At 50.8% G+C, this 19,722-nt stretch overlaps 2 protein-coding genes across 2 annotated transcripts in view; one reads left to right on the forward strand and one right to left on the reverse strand.

Moving 5' to 3' along the window:
• On the forward strand, nt 1-19,079 carry PLEK2 (pleckstrin 2). Its single transcript, XM_084867004.1, has 10 exons — nt 1-227; nt 7,708-7,872; nt 9,140-9,321; nt 10,417-10,508; nt 10,808-10,995; nt 11,222-11,323; nt 13,045-13,128; nt 14,046-14,124; nt 15,453-16,654; nt 16,912-19,079. The coding sequence occupies exons 1-9, from the start codon at nt 138-140 to the stop codon at nt 15,578-15,580; spliced, it is 1,110 nt and encodes a 369-aa protein (XP_084723130.1). The 5' UTR covers nt 1-137; the 3' UTR covers nt 15,581-16,654; nt 16,912-19,079.
• EIF2S1 (eukaryotic translation initiation factor 2 subunit alpha) overlaps nt 18,887-19,722 on the reverse strand; it is an 18,266-nt gene continuing 17,430 nt past the window's right edge. The window contains exon 8 of the mRNA XM_084867137.1: nt 18,887-19,423. Within this exon, the coding sequence (XP_084723263.1) occupies nt 19,298-19,423 (126 nt within the window). The 3' untranslated portion in view covers nt 18,887-19,297. The remainder of the gene's footprint in view (nt 19,424-19,722) is intronic.

Here is a 19,722-nt window from a genome sequence, read left to right on the forward strand (position 1 = left end):
GGGCTGGGGGAGCCCACGTCCGGGATCCCAACCAGGTCTGACTTCCCACCGGGCGGCGGGCCTGGCGGCGGGCCAGGAGGGCGGCACCGGCGGGCGGCGCGCCCTCTCCCTGCGCGGGGCCGAGGAGCCGGAGCGGCATGCGGCGCGGGGACGGCGCCCCGGGGGCGCTCGCCGGCGGGGACCCGGAGGACGGCGGCGTGCTCAAGGAGGGCTTCCTCGTCAAGAGGGTGAGCGCCAGCCCGGACTTTGCCCGGGGCGGCCGGGGGCGGGCACCGCGCGCTGAGCGGCGGACCGGGCGGACCGGGCGGACCGGGCGCCGGGCTCCGCGGGCAGAGCCGGCGGCGGCTCCTGCAGGAAGCGGGCCGGGGCGCGGGCCGGGACGGTCCCGAGGAGCGTGGATGGGGGGCGGGTGGAGGCTACCCAAGGGGCCACCTTAATTGCAGCCACTTTAGAGTAGTTAGCGTTTAAGGACGACGGATTAAACCAGTGTTTCCCAAACTTCTCTCATGATGAGAATCACCCAGTGGAGTCGTTAAACTACAGATTTCCTGAATCCCAAAACTAAGAAGTGATAAACTAGAATTTTTGGGAACATATAGATAAAATTGTATACTTAACTTAGTGCACTTCTTAGTTGGGATTCAGGAATCTGTAGTTTAACAACTCCACCGGGTGATTCTCATCATGAGAGAAGTTTGGGAAACACTGGATTAAACCAACCCAAACGTGCCTGTCTCCATATGCAGTTCCCGCCCATGTGCTTCACCATAACCCGGGGGCAGGAGGAAGCCTGTGCCTGTGCTTCTTAAGCACAGGCTTAAGTGTGTGTGTGCACTGTGTGTGTGTGCACTGTGTGTGTGTGCGTGCACTGTGTGTGTGTGTGCACTGTGTGTGTGTGTGCGTGCACTGTGTGTGTGTGTGTGTGTGTGTGTGTGTAGGTGGTGGTGGTGGTGTGGGGGATGGAGGAGGACGACATTGTCTCCTTCAATCCTCCCAGCAGCCCACCGGTGGTACCACATGACCCCCTTCTCCAAGGGGAGAACCCGATGCACAGAGGCCGGGTAACTGGCTCAGGATCTGGGTGCTGGTGAGCGGTGGAGCAGGATCAAACCCACCCAGGTCTCCTCCGGACCTCGTCCTGCCCACTGCAGGGTGGGCATTCTTATCACTCTATCACAGACGAGGGTTAGAAAGGCGAAATCCTCCTCCCAGAACCCCAGGGCCGGGCCAACCACAGATAGGACTGGCCCCTCAATCCCCAGCGCTTCCCCGTGGGCCCACGTGGCCTGGCCCACAGCAGGCAGGAGTCCGGACAAAAACTGCCCCCAGGATCGAGGCGGAAAAGGATGAAGTGCTTCTAGCATGGCTAACGTGGTGGCAGACCTCACACCGGGGGGCGAGCCCTCCGGGCCCCCTGCTGGGCTGACGGCTCCGGGAGGGGCTGGCAGAGCGGGATGGCTGCGTCTCCTTTCCAAGGCCAGATGGGCCCCGGCGTCTCCAGCCGCCGTCAGGCCCGCGGGTAAGGCAGCCGTCATGTTACACCTTGTTTGATAGAGGAGGGTGGGTGTGTTGTTTGCTCAAAACTGTCAGCCGAGGAGTGCTGATGCCAGATCAAGGGTCAGACGGCGTAAAGCAGGTACAAAATTCCACTCCTGCCTCATGCCACTGTGGCTGACGCCGTAGGCTGGTCCCTTACGGTCCTGGAGGCAGAGGCACCTCAGCGAGACGACGTGTGAGGGAACCTCCGTGGCCTCCACTCCTGCAGCTTCTGAAGTTGGAGGGAAGTGTGTGGAGCTGGGCATCCCTGATGGTTGGGGAGCTGGGCCCTGGGAGGGAGTCTGAGGAGGCCAGACTCCCTCAGAATGCCCCTTGTAGGTCTCCTCCCCCGCTACAACCCCAATCCCGCCCCCCCCTTCTCAGGGGCTAGCTGACCTGATTCCCCACCTGCAGCCAGGCAGAGAGTCAGGGGACAGGAGGGGAGGGTGTGAGTTCCCTCCTGCACAGGCCGCCAGTCCTGCGTGTCCGGCACAGAGTCCAGGGTGCAGAGAAGTGAGGACAGTCCATGGGTCTGACCCCAGAAGCACACGCTAGGGGCTTGGCTGAAACGCATGGAGCTCACCCAGCCTCAGGAGGGTTTGCCGTGCAGGGTGGGCAGGGCCGTCGCCGGAAGCCCAGAGCACAGAGCACAGAACAGGCATCGCCGAGGGTGAAGCAGGGGCAGGCAGGGGCATGAAGGGTTTGGCTCCTAATGCTGCCCAGACAAGAAGTGGAACTCCAGGCAGAGCGCAGGCTGCTCACCACCCCGGCTCTAAAGGAGGGCGGGAGGAGGGCAGGGGGCCAGGATCCGCGTGGGCAGGACCGCTTTTCCTCTCAGAAGAGGCGGGAGCACTTCAAACACTGCCGCCCCCTTCGTTCCCTGCGGAGGAAATGGCAAGGTGAACGTGCCTCGGCCCAGAAATGCCGTTAGTGGGGCTCTATCCCAAGGAAACACCATAAAAGGTTTATGAACCAAGCGTTGGTAGGTAGTGGAAAACCGGAAACGACCTATGTATCCCCCCAAATAGACACATGATTTAGTCAACGATGTTTGAAATGTTCTTAATATTATAACTTGAAGAGTGAACATGCTAAAGGAATAATAAGTAAGGGGAAATGTACGTAGCAGAGAACAGTCTGGAAGGAGTTCTGGGGGCCAGAGGCCTGAAATCAAGGGCTTTCCTCCTGAAGCTGGTAGGGGAGAGTGTCTCCGAGCCTCTTTTGCTTCCGGCATTTGCAGGCTGTCAAGGAATCACCCGGATTTTTTTCCTTCCGATGTAGGGAGAAACCTGGTTCTTTACTCTGTGTGTGTGTGTGTGTGTGTGTGTGTTTGCATGCGGGCCTTTATCCGTGAGTCTCCTTTACTCTTGCACAGAACACTCCACTGCTGACACTTCCCCCAACAAGCAATTCTCTGAGACCCCCACTGGGTATCCTACAATTTAACTCAGTCCTGACACAGTCTGTACAGAGATAGCGTCAGATTCCACAGGGTAAGGGCTCAGTCCACAAGACTGCCCATCCTCAACACACACACACACACACACACACACACACACTTCCGCCGCAGTCACAAGCCCGGAGGGAGGTCCCCTCCTTGGATTTGATTGATTTACTAGAGTGGCTCACAGAACTCAGGGAAACACTTATGTTCACCAGTTTATTTTATTTTATTTATTTTTTAAAATATATGTTTATTGATTTCGGAGAGGCAGGGAGAGGGAGGGAGAGATAGAAACATCAATGATGAGAGAGAATCATCGCCTGGCTGCCTCCTGCATGCCCCTCCCCACTCCACTGGGGATTGAGCCCACAACCTGGGCATGTGCCCTTGACCAGAATCGAACCTGGGACCCTTCAGTCCACAGGCCGACGCTCTATCCACTGAGCCAAACCACCTAGGACCACCAGTTTATTAAAGCATATGCTAAAGGAGACGGTAGACCGCCAGATGGAAGAGACACACAGGGCAGGGTGTATGGGAAGGGGTGTGCCATCCTAAGCCCTCTCCGAGCACACCACTCTCCCGGTGCTCACCACCCAAAAGCTCTCGGAACCCCGCACTGTGGGGATGTTTATGGAGGCTTCACCTCCTAGGCACGATTGACCATTCATTCCATCAGAGCCCCTCCCCTTTCTCCAGAGAACGGGTGTGCTGGGCTGGAAAGCCCAAGCTTTTCATCCTGTGAAGCAGCCCCCATCCAGGAGCCATCCGGAGCCCACCCAGAGTTGCCTCATTAGAATAAAGACACTGACGTCACCTGGGAAGTGACAAGGGTTTGAGGAGCTCAGTGCCAGGGGCAGAGACCAGTGCACGTGTTTTCTGTGGTCTCCAAGCAGGCAGTCCCTGGTGCCCCGTGGCTTGGAGATGCATCTCCCCGTCTCTGCCTCCATCGTCACATGACCATCTCCTCCCCGTGTGTGTCTCTCAGTGCGTAACTGTCCCCCTTCTCTGAGGACACCGGTCATGTGAGCATCGCGGCCGCCCCCCTGATCCACGTAACTTGATCGCAGCCCGATGACATCTGCAAAGGCCCTATTGCCAGATGAGATCCTCTCCAGAGATACCAGGTGTTAAGGCTTCAGTACCTTTTTGGGGACCTAATTCAACCCATAGCAAGTAGCATATCTGCTCCTTTGAGGCTGTAGGGTCTTGGGCAAGACCTTTCTGAGGCTCAGTTTCCTCATCGTGACAGTTCGGGAGTCTGGGCTTTTTCAAAGGGTCCCTCCAGCTGTAACTTCTGTGCTGAGGGTCACATTCCAGCTCACAGACTCCCCTCCTCCCCCTGAAGAGGCTTCAGGGGCGCCCAGGAGTCAGCCGGCTTCCGGCCCCAGCCAGCCACTTGCAGACGAGGAGTGGAGGGGAGGGAGGAAGGGAGGGAACTGTCCAGGTGGAGGCCCTGTTCCGCTCATCCCACTGTGTCAGCCTCTGGCCTCCTTTGCCTGGGACTTTGCACCAGGCCTCGTGCCCTCTGAGCTCTGCCAGGCTTATCTGTAGCGGCGATGCTGCGGCTCTCATCCCGTCCTGTGGATTGTTTGTTGCCGCGGCTCCGGCTGAGCTGCCCGCGTGTGGCCGCTTCATTCCCGCACGGCCACAGCGCGGCCCGTGACCTTTTAAACAGGAGGACTCAGGCTTGCCGTCCTTCTGCTTAGAAGTCTTCAAAGACACCGCCCCCCCCGCCCCCCCCCCCCGGCTGCAATGTAAAGATCAAACTCCGCGGCACAGGACCCGAAGCCCACTGGTCCCTCATCCCTTCCTCACAGCCCCCGGCCCACCCTGCAGCACTGCGGGGAGTTTTCCGGGGGCCCGGCGGTTTTCTGCTCTCCCCTCCTGCCCTTCTAACCTGGCCAGCTCCCCCCAACCTTCACCACGCAGCCCAGGATCCCCAGAGAGGAAAGGTGAGCTGGAGAGAGAGAGAGAAACATCATTGCTAATTATGTGATACCATAATCAATTAAAAAAAAAAAATGGGGGGGGGGAAAGAAGAAAAAAAAAAAAGAAAGAAACATCAATGCTGAGAGAGAATCTGATCAGCTGCCACCTACATCCCCTTCCCTCATTAGGGGTCAGACCCACAACCCAGGCATGTGCCTTTGACTGGAGTTGAACCCGGGTCCCTGCTGTCCACAGGCTGATACTCTATCCACTCTATCAAACCGGTGAGGGCTTTCCCTGGTGATTTAATCTGCTCAGGCTGCTGTAACAAAATGCCACAGACAGGGCGGCTTGGACAAGAGAGGTTTACTTTCTCCCAGCTCTGGAGGCTGGAGTCCACGATCAGGGTGTCAGCAGGATCGGTTTCCTCCAGGCCTCTCTCCTCGGCTTGCACGTGGCCACCTTCTGGCTGTGTGTCCACACCGTCTTTCCTCTGGGCACACGTCTCCCTGCTGCCTCTCTGTGTGTCCAAATTCCCTCTTGCTCGGAGGACCCCAAGCAGGTTAGATTAGGGCCCACCCAAGACTGTATTTTAACCTCATCACCTCTTATCTCTGAATAGTCACATCCTGAGGTAGCGGGGGATAGGGCTTCAATGTATGACCTTTTTTTGGGGGGAGACACATAATTCAGCTCCTAACACCTGTGTTTTACGTTTAAGACGATTCCATCCTTGCCGCTTCTCTCCCTCACATCAGCCACCCGTATCGTCAACTTAGGTCGCCTCTCCTCTTGCTGCCCCGGCTGTAACCCCTGTGCCAGCAATCCGCTGCCGATCCCACTGCAGGGGCCTGCGGGGTCATCGGGGCAGGCCAGGGGCAGGGCAGCAGAGAACCCCACCTGCTGGGGAGTCGGAGCCAAACGTTTTGTGTTTCTTTAAACGTGTCTGACATGTCGAGGAAAGCTGTTAGCTGTCATCTCACTCATGGGCTCTAAGTGCGGACAGGGCGGAGAGAGCGAAAGTGTCAAGTTCAACTTGACTCCCTGAGTGCTCTCGTGGGAACAGCTGATCAGCACGCAGCGTGGGAACACGTGGACGAAGTAAAGAGCTCCGGTCAGAGGAACTCGGTTAGAAGTCTGGTTTCGTTGCCACAGTGAATTCTGTTGGGGTGCAGGCCAGGGACACCTTTTTACAGCTGTCAGCCCAGGCTGAGCGTGGCAGAGCCCCAGCACGCAGGTGTGAGGGCGGGAGGGAACGGGCGCTCGGGGAGGAAACCAGCGAGTGGGGAAATGGTCTCTGGCTCAGGTGAAGTGCCTCTCTTGGTTAGAATCTAGCCCGGATGAGGCTCTGCTCCGGAAAACATGCCAAGACAGTAGATTCGTGAGCGTGTTCTAAATCCATTCCGTTCTGATTCCTCAGCTGACACCCCCCCCATCCTCTGGTCTGCTCTAGAAGCAGGCTCTGTGCCTCCACGGGACTGTGCCAGTCATGGACTCTCTGGCCCTTCGGAGAGCTCCCAACTACCTGCCTTTTAGGCTTGGCCGGCAGAGGAGACTCGGCATCCTCAGCACGGGTAGACCACGTGTGGCATCAGTTTTACAAACTGCCAACATCCTTTGACTAGCAACAGTCTTACTAGGAATATATCCTAAGGGGAGGGGGAATCAGACATGCAGAGCAAAATTTACATGCAAGGATGTTTATTGCAGAATTGTTTATAATAGTGGAAAACAAAACAAAAATTGTTTCAAAATAAAGAGCGAACGACCTGTTACAAATGCAGGAGATTGACAAGTAAGTGATGCATCCGCCTAGTGGCTATTTAAAAATGTAGCCTGTCTGGTGGGGCTCCGTTGGCTGAGTGTCCTCTCCTGGTTCCCGAGTCTCCAGTAGGGGGCCGTGCGGGAAACAGCTGATGGATGTGTCCCTCTCATTGATATTTCTCTCTCTCTCTCCTTCCCCTTTCTTCTCTCTGAAATCAATAAAAACATATTTCAAAAATATTTTAGAGAAATGTAATGGTGTGAGACGATACTCAGCAAAACTGAACAAAACAAAACAAAAAACCACACTAGAAAATAAAAGCGTATGTAATATAGTCCTGATTTAAAAAACAACAACTAGAAAGTAAATACTAAAAGGAAAAAAGTCTGGAAGGAAGTACTGAATGTTAGCAATGTCTGCCTCCTGATAATACTTAGCAGGGTCTGGTCTTCCAAGGTTTATAGCCAGAAAAGAAGGCCACGTAGGAACGAGAAGGCCAATGCCACGGGTCTTTATTGCATACTGAGAGGAGATGACTAAGATATCCAGACAAAGGACACTTTCTTCATGAAAATGAAAATGAAACATAGGATTCTGAACTGGATCCTTTGGCCATTCATGGCATTATCGGGGCAACTGGTGAGACTTGTCCTGGGTTTGTGGAACAGCTAAACACAACACATTCATGTACATTTCCTGCTGTTGAATGGTTACACTGTGATTGTGTTGAAAACATCCTTATTATTTTTTTTATAGGAGATACACAATAAAATATTATTCAGAAGTGGGGCATCATGTTAAAAGTGTACTCTTAAATGGTTCCGTAAAAAAAAAAAAGTTCATCTTTTTTTTCTGAATTGAAATTATTTCAAAATAAAAAATACTAAGCAAAAAGAAAAGAAAAGAATGCTGTGCCCTTGTCGGAGGGTCCGTCCTGTGGCACAGCCGGCTCCCTGCACCGGGGACTCCTCTCCGGGCACAGCGCTGCACCCCAGACGCCTCACTGCAGGGCTCTGCTGTCCGTCCTCAGGGTCACATTGTCCACAACTGGAAGGCGCGATGGTTTGTCCTCCGGCAGAACACGCTGCTGTACTACAAGCTCGAGGGCGGCCGGAAGGTGACCCCTCCCAAGGGCCAGATCCTCCTGGACGGCTGCACCATCACCTGCCCCTGCCTGGAGTATGAAAACCGACCGGTAAGTGGATGCTGGCTTCCCAGCTCCTCCCTGCCCTGGACTCCTCCCCCGCTGGCCTCTGGTGACGGGGGTGTGTGTGTGTGTGTGTGTGTGTGTGTGTGTGTGTGTGTAATGGGAAGAACTGAGCTATCATGGAAAATCCCGGTTCCAACCCTGGCTGCACCACCTACCGGGTATGTGGCCTTGAGCAAGTAACGAACCTCTCTGAGCCTCAGCCCCTCTATAAAATGGGGTAAAAACATGATACCTACCGGTATGTCCCAGGAAGGCCACGGGGATCCTGTAGGCTAGGCGGCATTAAAAAAAATGTGAGTAGCCGAAACCGGTTTGGCTCAATGGATAGAGCGTCGGCTTGGGGACTGAAGGGTCCCGGGTTCGATTCCGGTCAAGGGCATGTGCCTTGGTTGTGGGCATATCCCCGGTAGGGGGTGTGCAAGAGGCAGCTGATCGATGACTCTCTCTCATCGATGTTTCTAACTCTCTATCTCTCTCCTTTCCTCTCTGTACAAAATCAATAAAATATATATATTTTTAAAAATAAAAAAAAATGTGAGTAATCAAAGCAATAGGATGGCTTTCGTCCCCAAGGGGTGTATGTTCCAAAAGCCAGGGGCAGCACCCACCCTGCCATCAAAAAAGTATCCGACTCGACCATTCATCGAAGGCCCCGTGGGTGCCAGGAAATTAGCTGGGCTGGGAGGAGTTGAGGAAGGAAACGGCAAGATTGCTTCTTCTCCATTTAATAATCTTAGTAGGCAAGCAAGCGGTTCATCGAAAACGTTCCGTTTCAAACGGTGGTTCCAACATTCTCAGCCATAGAGACCCTGTGTCCGCAGAGAAGGGGGTCGGCAAGGTCCGGCGTGGCTTTGAGAGGAATGGAGACGGGGACACGGATCCAGAAGAGGAGAGGGGCAGACGCTCCAGGCCGGTGGACGGTCCAGGCTTCAGTAGAAGTGTGGGGAGAGGGAGGAGCAGACTGGGAGATGAGGGTGGCCAGTGTGGCCCAGGAAAAGCGCTCCCTGAGGGAGCAGGGGGAGAATGGCCAGGGGCACATGGAGGGAATGGGGTTCCATCAGTCCATTCGCTCACTCAAAACCTAGAGGACTCAAAACCTGAAGGCTTTGAGTGAGCGAATGGACTGATGGAACCTCTGTTAGGAAGACCAACAGGAGGAAGGAAGCTCAGTTCCTAGTAGGTTGCTAGATCCATAAAGGAGGTACCTCATGTCTGAGTGCCGGTCTGGCTGGCTGGCTGTCTCTTCCCGCAGCTCCTCATCAAGCTGAAGACTCGCACATCCACAGAGTATTTCCTGGAGGCCTGCTCCCGGGAGGACAGGGACGCCTGGGCCTTCGAGATCACGGGGGCGATTCACGCTGGGCAGCCGGGGAAGGTCCAGCAGCTCCACATACAGAGAAACTCCTTCAAGCTGCCCCCTCACCTCAGCCTGCAGTGAGTGCCCGGCCCGTCCGCACTCCCTGCCTCCGCTGCGGCCTGGCCGGCTATGTCTGTGCTGTTGCTAACTGGGCCTGACTGCTTCCGCCAACGTGCTTCAGGGCCTTGTGCTGCCACTGCCCTGCTTGTACTCTTTTCTCTGCCTGGGAATGGCCCTGCTCCTCTCACCCTTTGGGGCCTCGGCTGCTTCCTCCCACCTCAGCCTCTGAGAGCCTCCCTCCAGTTCAGCCTGGTGCTCAGGAGCCTCCACTCACCAATCATGGGCATGTTCGCCCCCTGGTGGCAAGAACGATGTGTTCTGGAGGCAGTTGCCTTCTTGCCCTGTAGTGTTCCTCAATTAATTAATTAATTAATTAATTAATTAATTCATGACGTAGTACTTCAGCGCCTACTGCACGCAGTTCATAGCACTAGATCAGGAGTCTTCAAACTACGGCCCGCGGGCCACATGCGGCCCGCAGAGGAGTCTGATCCGGCCCGCCAGATTTTTTGGGCAGTGAGCGCAGCCGAGGTGTTACAGTAGGAATTAGTAGTTCATATAGTCCGGCCCTCCAGCTCTCTGAGGGACCGTGATCTGGCCCCCACTTTAAAAAGTTTGAGGACCCCTGCACTAGATCCTCATGAGATGCAGATGGGGATAAACAAGGTCCGGTCTCAGGGGCTTTCCGGCCCAAGTACGTAATTAGCAAATGAGAAAAGACCTTCCATTGGTGGCAGGAAGCATCCCACACAACAGGAGGAAAGCAGGTCGGCAGTGGAGGCGAGAGTGTAAAGTAAGGGTGTGTGAAAGGAGATCCCATCCTGGAAACTTACAACAGCCCGTTTACAGGAGAAACTCCTAACCCCCAAGCAGCAGAAGTCACAGCTCTTTAGTTTTACTACAAAAGCAGTGACTAACTAGGACAGAAATATTAGCACATGTAGATGAGCATGAAAAAAAAAAAAGATCTAAAATCCTACCTACCTCTCACATTCTGCCCCCTCTTCCTTTGTGGCGCACATCTCACCGTTTGCCACTTGCTTAATGCCCCGAGGCCCTTTCTCATCTGTCCGTGTGATGAGGGGCCCTGACCTTGCCTTCCTCCCGTGCAGTCGCATCGTGGACAAGATGCACGACAGCGCGACAGGAATCCGGCCGAGCCCCAACGTGGAGCAGGGGAGCACCTACAAAAAGACCTTCATTGGTGAGCCGTCCCTCTCGGAGGGACGTGGGAACCGGGGCGTGGTGAGCTGGGACGCAGCCGTGCTCGACCAGCTCGTGTTGAGGCCCGAGCTGCCTGCCGGCCACCAGGCTGGCCTGAGACGGCCCCGGCGGGGGCAGCCACAGCTCCATGCAGCAGAGGTGGCCCTTGGTCTGCTCTTGTGCAGAGCCCCCAGGCTGCCCAGGAGGTCAGAGTCAGTGAGCACACAGCCAGGCCCCCCCACCCATGGAGGCTGGTCGGTGGGCTGCGGTCTGACCGGTGCTGCCCTTGCTCCGATGCAGGCTCCTCCCTGGTGGACTGGCTCATCTCCAACAGCTTTGCAGCCAACCGTCTGGAGGCTGTGACCCTGGCCTCCGTGCTCCTGGAGGAGAACTTCCTGAAGCCGGTCGGGGTCCGGAGCACGGGGGCCGTTCGCTCCGGGGACCTGGCGGAGCAGTTCCTGGACGACTCCACGGCCCTGTACACCTTTGTAAGCCACGGAGAGGGCGCCTCTTGCCACCAGGGCAGAGGGAGGGGGGCGGCCACAGAGTGGGGGCGAGGGGCCCACAGTCACGGGGGAGGCCCCGGGGTTGGGGGACAGCGTCACCCCAGGTGGAAGGGGTTTCTCTGTGAAGGATTTCCCTTTTTCCCGCTGCAGCCCCCGCAGCCTGGAACGGGGACTTTTCGTGACAGAATCCTTGTTTTCTTCCCACGAGGCTGAGAGCCACAAGCAGAAGATCAGCCTCCGGGAGGACATTAACCTGAGCACCATGGAGCTGAGCGGCACGGTGATAAAGCAGGGCTATCTGGCCAAGCAGGTATGGCTGCCTCGGAGCAGGGACGGACAGTTCTCAACCTCGGGGGAGGCAGGGATCTCCCAAAGGGTGGGAAGGGCTGAGGCTGCCCGAGGCACTGATTGTCAGCAGGATGAGCTAAAGCGGGGGTCCAGCGGCTGCACAGGGAGCAGGTCAAGGGGATGCATGTGCCCACCCTCACTCCTCCCTCACCCCCAACACCCTCCCCCCTCTTCTCTCCCCCCCACACACACCCATGAGTCCCAGACACAGGGGTGTTCGGGGAAAAGGTACACAGGTAATGATGACAACATTAAAAATGCCCATGTTCATATGTGTCTGGAGGGCATTGCCTCCTGGGTTGGCGGTTGCATTTGCTGCCTTCTGCTCTCTGAGGCTTTCTGGGGTCTCTGCCTCCTTTCGTGGGACTCTGCACGCCCCCTCGATTCCCTTTCCAAACAGCTCACCTCCGTAGGTTGAAGATGAAACTTTCCAGGGTCGTCTCAGTGTTTGAAAGCTGACCAGGGCCACCTCACCTAGCGGTGTTTGGGAGAGCAGCCCTGCCCAGCAGGGGACACCCATGTCAGTCACACCCGCGGCATGTCTGTCTGTGCCCGACAGAAAGGCTGTTGGGGAACAAAGTGACTGTGTGATGGCGCAGGAAGTGTTCGTGGACCTCTGCCCGTCCCCTGTGCTGGTGTGCACCTCACACACGTGTGCACGTGCCTGTCAGCACCACGGACACGTGTGCTGCTCAGCACCATTCCCGTGTTACTCAGAGCGCCTGTTGCTGTCACCTGTTTCTTGCACACAAGGATCCCCATCTGCTCTCATATTATTTACATTATTGAAACCGCCCCCGAGACCACAAGGAGGCGTGGGGGGGACTCGGTGTTCCAGACTGGAGGGTGCAGGAAGCTTAGTGGTCTAGGGCAGCAGTTGGCAAACCGCACTGTTGACTAATGAGTTTGCTGACCACTGGTCGAGGGGGTGAGGCCGAGAGTCCTACACTGGTCTGTACCTTACACATTTAGATTTTAGCACCTAATTGATCATTTCTTACTTTTCTGATGCAGAATGGTAAAGTGGTTTTTACTGTCCATGTGTGCACAGGTGTACGTGCAGCTGTAGGTTTGTTTGGGGGACAAGTTGACACCTGACTTAATGCCCTTGGGTTCAACTTCGCCTGTGAGCCCTCAGTCCAGTTGGCCCCTGCCGCCTCCCTGCCCTCCTGGTGTCCTGGTGTCCATTGAATGTCCCCCCTTCCTTCAGCGCTGACCCTCTTCGGCTCTGTTAACTCAGCTAAAGGCGACAGTGTTTTTGCTGAGTGCCACTGAGCAGGGAAGTCCATGACACATCGCTGCCATCCTTGGGGCCCCGGCAGGCTCTTCTTAGAAAGCGGTCCCACAGAGCCAGCTGGCTGGAAGGCTTGGCATTCGATACAAGGAAGTGGGAGGGAGGAGGGAAGAGCTGTCTTCGGGAGCCTGACCCTTTTCGTTTTCTTTTCTTTTCTTTTCTTTTCTTTTCTTGCTTTTTTACAGAGGAAGGGAGAAGAATAGAGAGTTAGAAACATTGATGAGAGAGAACATCAATCAGCTGCCTCCTGCACACCCCCTACTGGGGATGTACCTGCAACCAAGGTACATGCCCTTGACCGGAATCGAACCTGGGACCTTTCAGTCCACAGGCCAATCCTCTATCCACTGAGCCAAACCGCTTAGGGCCTGACCCTCCCTTTCCCGCAGGGCCACAAGAGGAAAAACTGGAAGGTGCGGCGCTTTGTTCTGAGGAAGGAGCCGGCTTTCCTGCATTACTACGACCCTGCCAAGGTGAGTGCCGCCTGCTCATTGGTCCCGCGGGAGGCTTCCGGATCCTTCTCTCCCAGGCATCGCAGGCAGCTGGCTCCACACCCTTCCTTACCCCAGCATCCCTGCCATAACCTCTGCCCCCTGTGCCTCTCCTTCCACCTCCCGCCACTCTTAAAGGGGAGGATTGCTCTCCGATTCCATCACGTCCTTGCCTGCCCCGTGGATCTTCATTGTTTTGTGAGGAAACGCATCTTTCCGTCTCTCCAAAGCCTGCCATGTGGCTGCGGAGGGGGAGGGGCTGGCAGAGGCCGACCTGGTGCTTCCAAGCTCTTCACCCCGTTCTCTCCCCAGATCCCAGGGATTCTGTTCCCTCAACCTCTTGTCTGCACCAACGTTTTGCAAACTTTCTTTTACTACTTAATATTTAAGCCATAATTTATTAAATTTTTTTCCAATTGATCTAAGAATTGCTGTTGTGAGTTTCAGATAAGAGTTTTATGGCATGCCGAGTGTATCTAATTTCAGTCAAAAGAGAAAAAAAGGGGCTTTTCAGATGGCCTGTTCAACCTTGACTTTGGAAAATGTAGGAATTTCACTCACTTTTTTGAAAGAGTGATGCCTGGGCAGGTCCTCCCTCACGGAGCTTGTCAGGATGTGAAGGAGCGTGCAGGGGGCCTGGGGTCCTGACAGACCACAGCGGGAGCGGAGGCTCAGGGAGGGCTGTGGCCCTGCTATGGCTGGTGTGAATGAAGAGTCCAAACTCCTGACTGGTGCTTGTCAGTTGGCTGCAAGAAGGCCAAGTTCTGCCTCATCCTCGTTACACATGACTCTCGCCGACTTCTTTGGTTGGCACCACTTCTTCGGTGTTATAGGCGAGAGTGCAGCTCTTCCCTTTTGTCCAATCACGCAATTCCTAACAGGTCTCCTTCCCTCTGCAGGAAGAGAACCGGCCAGTGGGTGGGTTTTCCCTTCGTGGTTCACTCGTGTCTGCTCTGGAGGACAATGGCGTTCCCACGGGTAAGGTCTAACTTCAGCCCCTGCCTGAGAGCTCAAGGGCCTCCCTCCTGCACTCTCCATGATGCTCTGCTGTCCAAGGACTGAGCTGTGGGAGCTGAGTAGGGCTTTCTCGGTGAGACCATGAATGGTGTGAGTTTTGAAGCCAGTTTCAGAGTTAGAGAAAAGGGCATGTGTTCTTAGTGTTTTAACAATACAGCTATTATATATAATCCTTGTTTTTTAATACTTTCCCCTCAGTTTCTGTGTTTACTGGTCCACCTAAGCTTCCACCTAAGAATAATATTAGCTTACACAGTGTTTAAGGGTTAGGGACATACTTTAATATCTATTGTCATACTAACTAGCTAGGAAGATAGTATCATTCCCATTTTATGGATGTGGAAATTGAGGTTCAAAGAAGTTAAACAGTTTAAAGTTAAATCCTAAATTTGTATCTTCTCTTTATATAAACACTAGAGGCCTGGTGCACAGAATTTGTGCACTGGTGGGGGAGATGTCCCTCAGCCCAGCCTGCACCCTCTCTAATCTGGGACCCTTTGGGGGATGTCCAACTGCCGGTTTAGGCCTGATCCCACATCAGGCCTAAACTGGCAGTCAGACCTCTCCCTCACAATCTGGGACTGCTGACTTCTAACCACTGGCCTGCCTGGCTGCCTGATTGCCCCTAACTGCTCCCCTGGCAGCCTGATCACCCCCAGATGCCCTCCCCTACAGGCCTGGTCATCCCCAATTGCCCTCCCCTGCTGGCTATCTTGTGACAATGGGGTGGCCATCTTGTGATGATGTGGGGTGGCCATCTTGTGACAACATGGGGGCAACCATCTTGTGACACAAGGGGTGAGGGTCAATTTGCATTTTACCTCTTTATTATGTAGGATACTAGATTCTTTTATGTGAATGACATTGTAGATCTAGGATTAGCATAGGTGGCAGACCATGAAGGCTTCCAAGAATGTCCAAACAGCTTGGCCGGAGTGGCTGTGATTGAGCATCGACCTGTGCCCCAGTTTTGGGCTCAGTCCCCAGTGGGGTGCATGCAGGAAGCAGCCAACCAATGATTCTCTCTTTTAATTGATATTTCTCTCTCTCTGACATCAAAATATTTAAAACAAATGTCTAGACATACCCCTGGCAGACCTGGTGGCACAGGCCAAATGGGGGGATGGGAGGGAGGAAAAGAAAGCACCACGCATCTGGTGGGAGTCCCTAACCATGTAATTTGTACTTAATAAATACTTCATTATTTGTGTTTGTATCTTAGTTGATTTTCAGCTGCTTCCAGCTGAAAGCAGACTGGGTATTTCCTCACTGATTTTTTTTCTGCCTAGGTGTGAAAGGGAATGTCCAGGGAAATCTCTTCAAAGTGATTACTAAGGACGACACACACTATTACATCCAGGCCAGCAGCAAAGCTGAGCGAGCCGAGTGGATCGAAGCCATCAAAAAGCTCACGTGACGGACCAGGATTCCTCCCACCTACCTGGTGACACCGACAGGGTTTCCCAGAAAATGAGTGTTAATGCAACTTTATTTTGTACTTAGTCTACTGAAGAGTTTCCTAGATCACAATGGGCAATGGTGCTGTTCCTTCCCCACCTTCACGTTAACAACCTGGAAATGCTAGACCAGCCATTAGGCGTCAGCACGTTGACTTTCGCCAATCATCACAGCCGGCCATTCCTCAGTCACCCACGTACGTTTGCCTTATAACACTAACTGGCCACATCATACTACTAAATAAAACGCTACTCACAGCACTGTCTCTGAAATGCTGCCAACAGCTACTCACTCCTTCTTTAGGATTAATAAAAATTGACACTTGTTTCTGGCTATTAGAATTCCCTTCCAAAGTTTCAGTTTTCAAAGGTTTTTCATTTTTGAGGCGATTATGAAGACACCTCGTGATCTCTGTGACTAAGACATGCTTCATCTCAAAGTGGGTGAATTTAGCTGGAACATTCAAAGAATGTTGTTTTCCTTTGAAAAATAAGCTTGCATTAAGCATTACATATCACAGAAAAATCACAGACTCAGTTGAAGGGATTAGTCACACATACTAAAAAAAAAAAAAAAAAGGTAAAATTATAGTTTTACTGTGAAAAATACCATTTGGAAAGCAGAGCAGAGCTCTCTAAAGGAAAGCGAAAGCTATGAATAGGAAAGGGGTTAAATCAAGACATGAAATTTGGTTTTCTAAGTGAACATTGAGACAAATAGGTACCAAGAAGCTTCACCAGTTGGAAGGTTAACCTGCAGTAGTGAAGTCTGTATCATACAATTATTTAAGAAAACATTTTTATTGCTTGCAAGTTCATACAGTAACTGGCACAAGATACTGCCAGCATTCTTGCTTAGCACACGACTCCCTTAAATGAATAGGTAAGATACCTAACTGGCATTTAAGGGTCCTAGATACCTCCGAAATTCAAATTTGTCCTTAGTTTGAACTGTTCTCTTAATTTCAACTAGAATACTTGACCTGAGTGATCAAAATTCCAAGCAAATGAGGTTTTACTTAATTCCTTACATTGTAAAGAGATGCCTTTTTATTTTATTTTATTTATTTTTTTTAATATATTTTATTGATTTTATACAGAGAGGAAGGGAGAGAGACAGAGAGTCAGAAACATCGATGAGAGAGAGTCATCGATCAGCTGCCTCCTGCACACCCCCCATTGGGGATATGCCTGCAACCAAGGTACATGCCCCTGACCGGAATCGAACCCGGGACCCTTCAGTCCCCAAGCCGACGCTCTATCCATTGAGCCAAACCGGTCCCGGCAAGAGATGCCTTTTTAGAGCACCGTTTTCCATTTGGCATTTTACCAGGCCTAATGTCCCTGGAATTATATAGTTTATTACTTTTGGGAAATCAACAGGTGTTCATCTGAATTTGACTGTATTTGGTTTGATGGCTTCTTCTCTGAACAGGTACAACTGTACCAGACTGTGTAGGACAGAGTCCTCACCCATTTAAAGTAGATGGCCTTGAGGCAAACCAGGGAACAACTCTTATCAAGGTACTAGTATTTTAATTTTTAAAATCCGAACCACTTGAATTCAACTGTTTTTGATGCAAAAGTAGTTAAATCGAGAATGTTTGTCTGGCAGCTAATAATTGTATTGCTAAGCATAATGTAGTGCTTGCTTAGCATGTCTGTAGGTTCCCACTTAGAATTATCCAAAGTATTGGTTTGTCTTGTTTTGGTATAAAAAATTGTTTAAAGGTTCACTTTTTGTAAGCCGTTCTCAATTAGGCATTAAGAACCAAGCTATTGCTAAGGTTCAGTTTTGAGTTGATAACCACTTGACATCAGTCCAAGGCAGAATGAGAAGATGAAGTTGTCCACTTTTAATGAGGTTTTTTTGGGGGAGGTCCAAGATTTGGATAAACTGGTCACTTGTCTTTGTCAATCTGTTCTTTCAGTTATCTGGAGTTGGGTGTGTTCTCTTGTCCTTTAAAAGTGATACTTTTAGGTCAGCAAGGAATATGTGTGCTTTAAGTCTATAGTTAGTTCTATCATGCGGTATCAATCTTTTCTCTGGCAAGTGTCATAAATTTGCAACTGTTGTGGAATTGAACAAAAGGCCTGATAATTTAATGGATAAATTCACTCACCATGAAGATTACCAGCATTTCTCGTTATAGCGTTTGAAATATAAAAATATTGAATAAACAAAAATTCAATTCCTGTGACAGCAAACGTTTAAGGAGCACCTGTTATATTTGATGACATCTGCTGTGAGCTTTACAGACTTGTTTCGACTCCTCAAAAAGACCACGCTGAAAATTATGAGCCAATTTTGGATATATCCTGATTTTCCTCTAAATATTCCCAGTATGGTATGCTAGCTAGCAACCATGGTTCCTTTGTAGAGATGGCTACATGAAGTCAGGCTTCTGGATTGGGACAATCTTCACATATGGCACAAACTGTCTCAGCAACACTATTTTTCCAGTCCCTTTTTTAAAATACTGAATCTAGTCCTGGATTGATGGAGGAGGATATGGTTTCATTTTTTAAGTATTTAAACAGCTATTTGTCAGAATAATTTAATAAAATTAATATATCTAGTACCTCAAGCATACTAAGATTAAATCTACAAAGACTAAAGTAAAGTAATTCAATACTTTCTACACCTTGGTTATTGTAGCTGTAACTTCAAATCACGTGTTTTCTATGAATAAATTTATTTACCTTTAAATTTATATGCCTTTAAAATAATTAGTTCTTAAAGATAAAAATGATGGAAATGTTGAAAAATCATGGTAACTGTGTTCAAACAGATCCCTATTCTGTTATAAAGAAAACTGAAGCTCTCTAGATGGCACCTAGTGAATATTTTAATGGGGGGAAAAAATCTCAACTTGGGCGATGAGAATCAAAATAAATTAAAGCAGCAGCATCTTAAAAACAAAATAAAACCAACCATACCACTTTGAATTACAAACTCAGGCAAGCAGCTTAGTACACCAACCAGGACCAGTGTGAAATTCTCCCACATATATTTCATCAATCTCATATACATAAAAGGCACACAACCAATGTAATCCTTTAATTGCATTTTAAGGCTTTCCCCCTTAAGAATTACTTTCACTGTGGTAAAAATTATTTTCTCTAAGCCCTCCTTTTGAAAGGATGTTGTATAGATCCTTTGAACACCTGCCCTTAGATTTATACATCTAGACTAAAATGAATAGAATTAGGGTCTTAGTAATCATAATGCTTTTAACTGGTGACAAGAAGGAAGAAACCTATAGTTAAATATCCCAGAAATTTATTTAATGTTTGCTTGATACATTTATGTAGAAAGGTTGGGACCATTTGCTTTGGGTACCCCTGATAAATTACACAGAGGCACTGAACTACAAACAAGTGTTAATCTAGAGACATCAGAAATGGAAAGCCCAATTTTGACTGTTCTTAGCTTAGAGATTTGTCTTTAGTGAAACTGGGCCACTCCCTTAAAAAATGCTCAATGTTGGAGCTACTGTGTGAAAATAGCCGACATTTTAGGACATTTCACATTTTGGTCTGTTACAACATTTAAATACTTGGAAATAAAAATATTCAGCTGTGAAGTTTTCAATACTGGAAAACTTTTAAGTCTAGGGTTTATAGCCAGGAAGGGCTGTTTTGTGTTCCTTAAACTGGACTCTGTTTCCCAAAAGTTAATCTTCAGCTTTGGCTTCCATTTCTTCTGCATCATCATCTCCATCCACTTCTGCATTTTCTCTCTCAAGCCTCTCCAGCTGCCTTGCAAGTTCAGTTTCATCTGTATCTGTGACCACTTTGGGCTGTGGAAGCAGAGGAATAATTTCAAAATGTAGTCAAATAGTACACAAAATTGAATTTCAATACTATCAATGCCTAGTATTTTAACTCTTGAAGACATAACAACTCTGATGCTGTATCTATTAATTTCTGAGTGTTGACATATCACTAATAAATTCCATTAGCTCAATAATGGAAAAAACTTATGAGAATAAAGCAGTATAGAAAAAAGAAATACGTGTGTATTAAAACAAAGTACTATTTTCTGTTCTTTTTACAAGCTAAAACTGAAAATATATGAAAATAATATCAGTGGCTATAT

The sequence above is a fragment of the Pipistrellus hanaki genome (assembly GCF_964339955.1).
Source record: "Pipistrellus hanaki genome assembly, chromosome: 1".
Lineage (NCBI taxonomy): Eukaryota > Metazoa > Chordata > Mammalia > Chiroptera > Vespertilionidae > Pipistrellus > Pipistrellus hanaki.

Coding starts and splice junctions, on each gene's coding strand:
- PLEK2 (XM_084867004.1), top strand. CDS start 138: ATGCGGCGCGGGGACGGCGCCCCGGGGGCGCTCGCCGGCGGGGACCCG. Junction 10,996..11,221: donor CCACGGCCCTGTACACCTTT/GTAAGCCACGGA, acceptor TCTTCCCACGAG/GCTGAGAGCCACAAGCAGAA. Junction 11,324..13,044: donor AGGGCTATCTGGCCAAGCAG/GTATGGCTGCCT, acceptor CCTTTCCCGCAG/GGCCACAAGAGGAAAAACTG.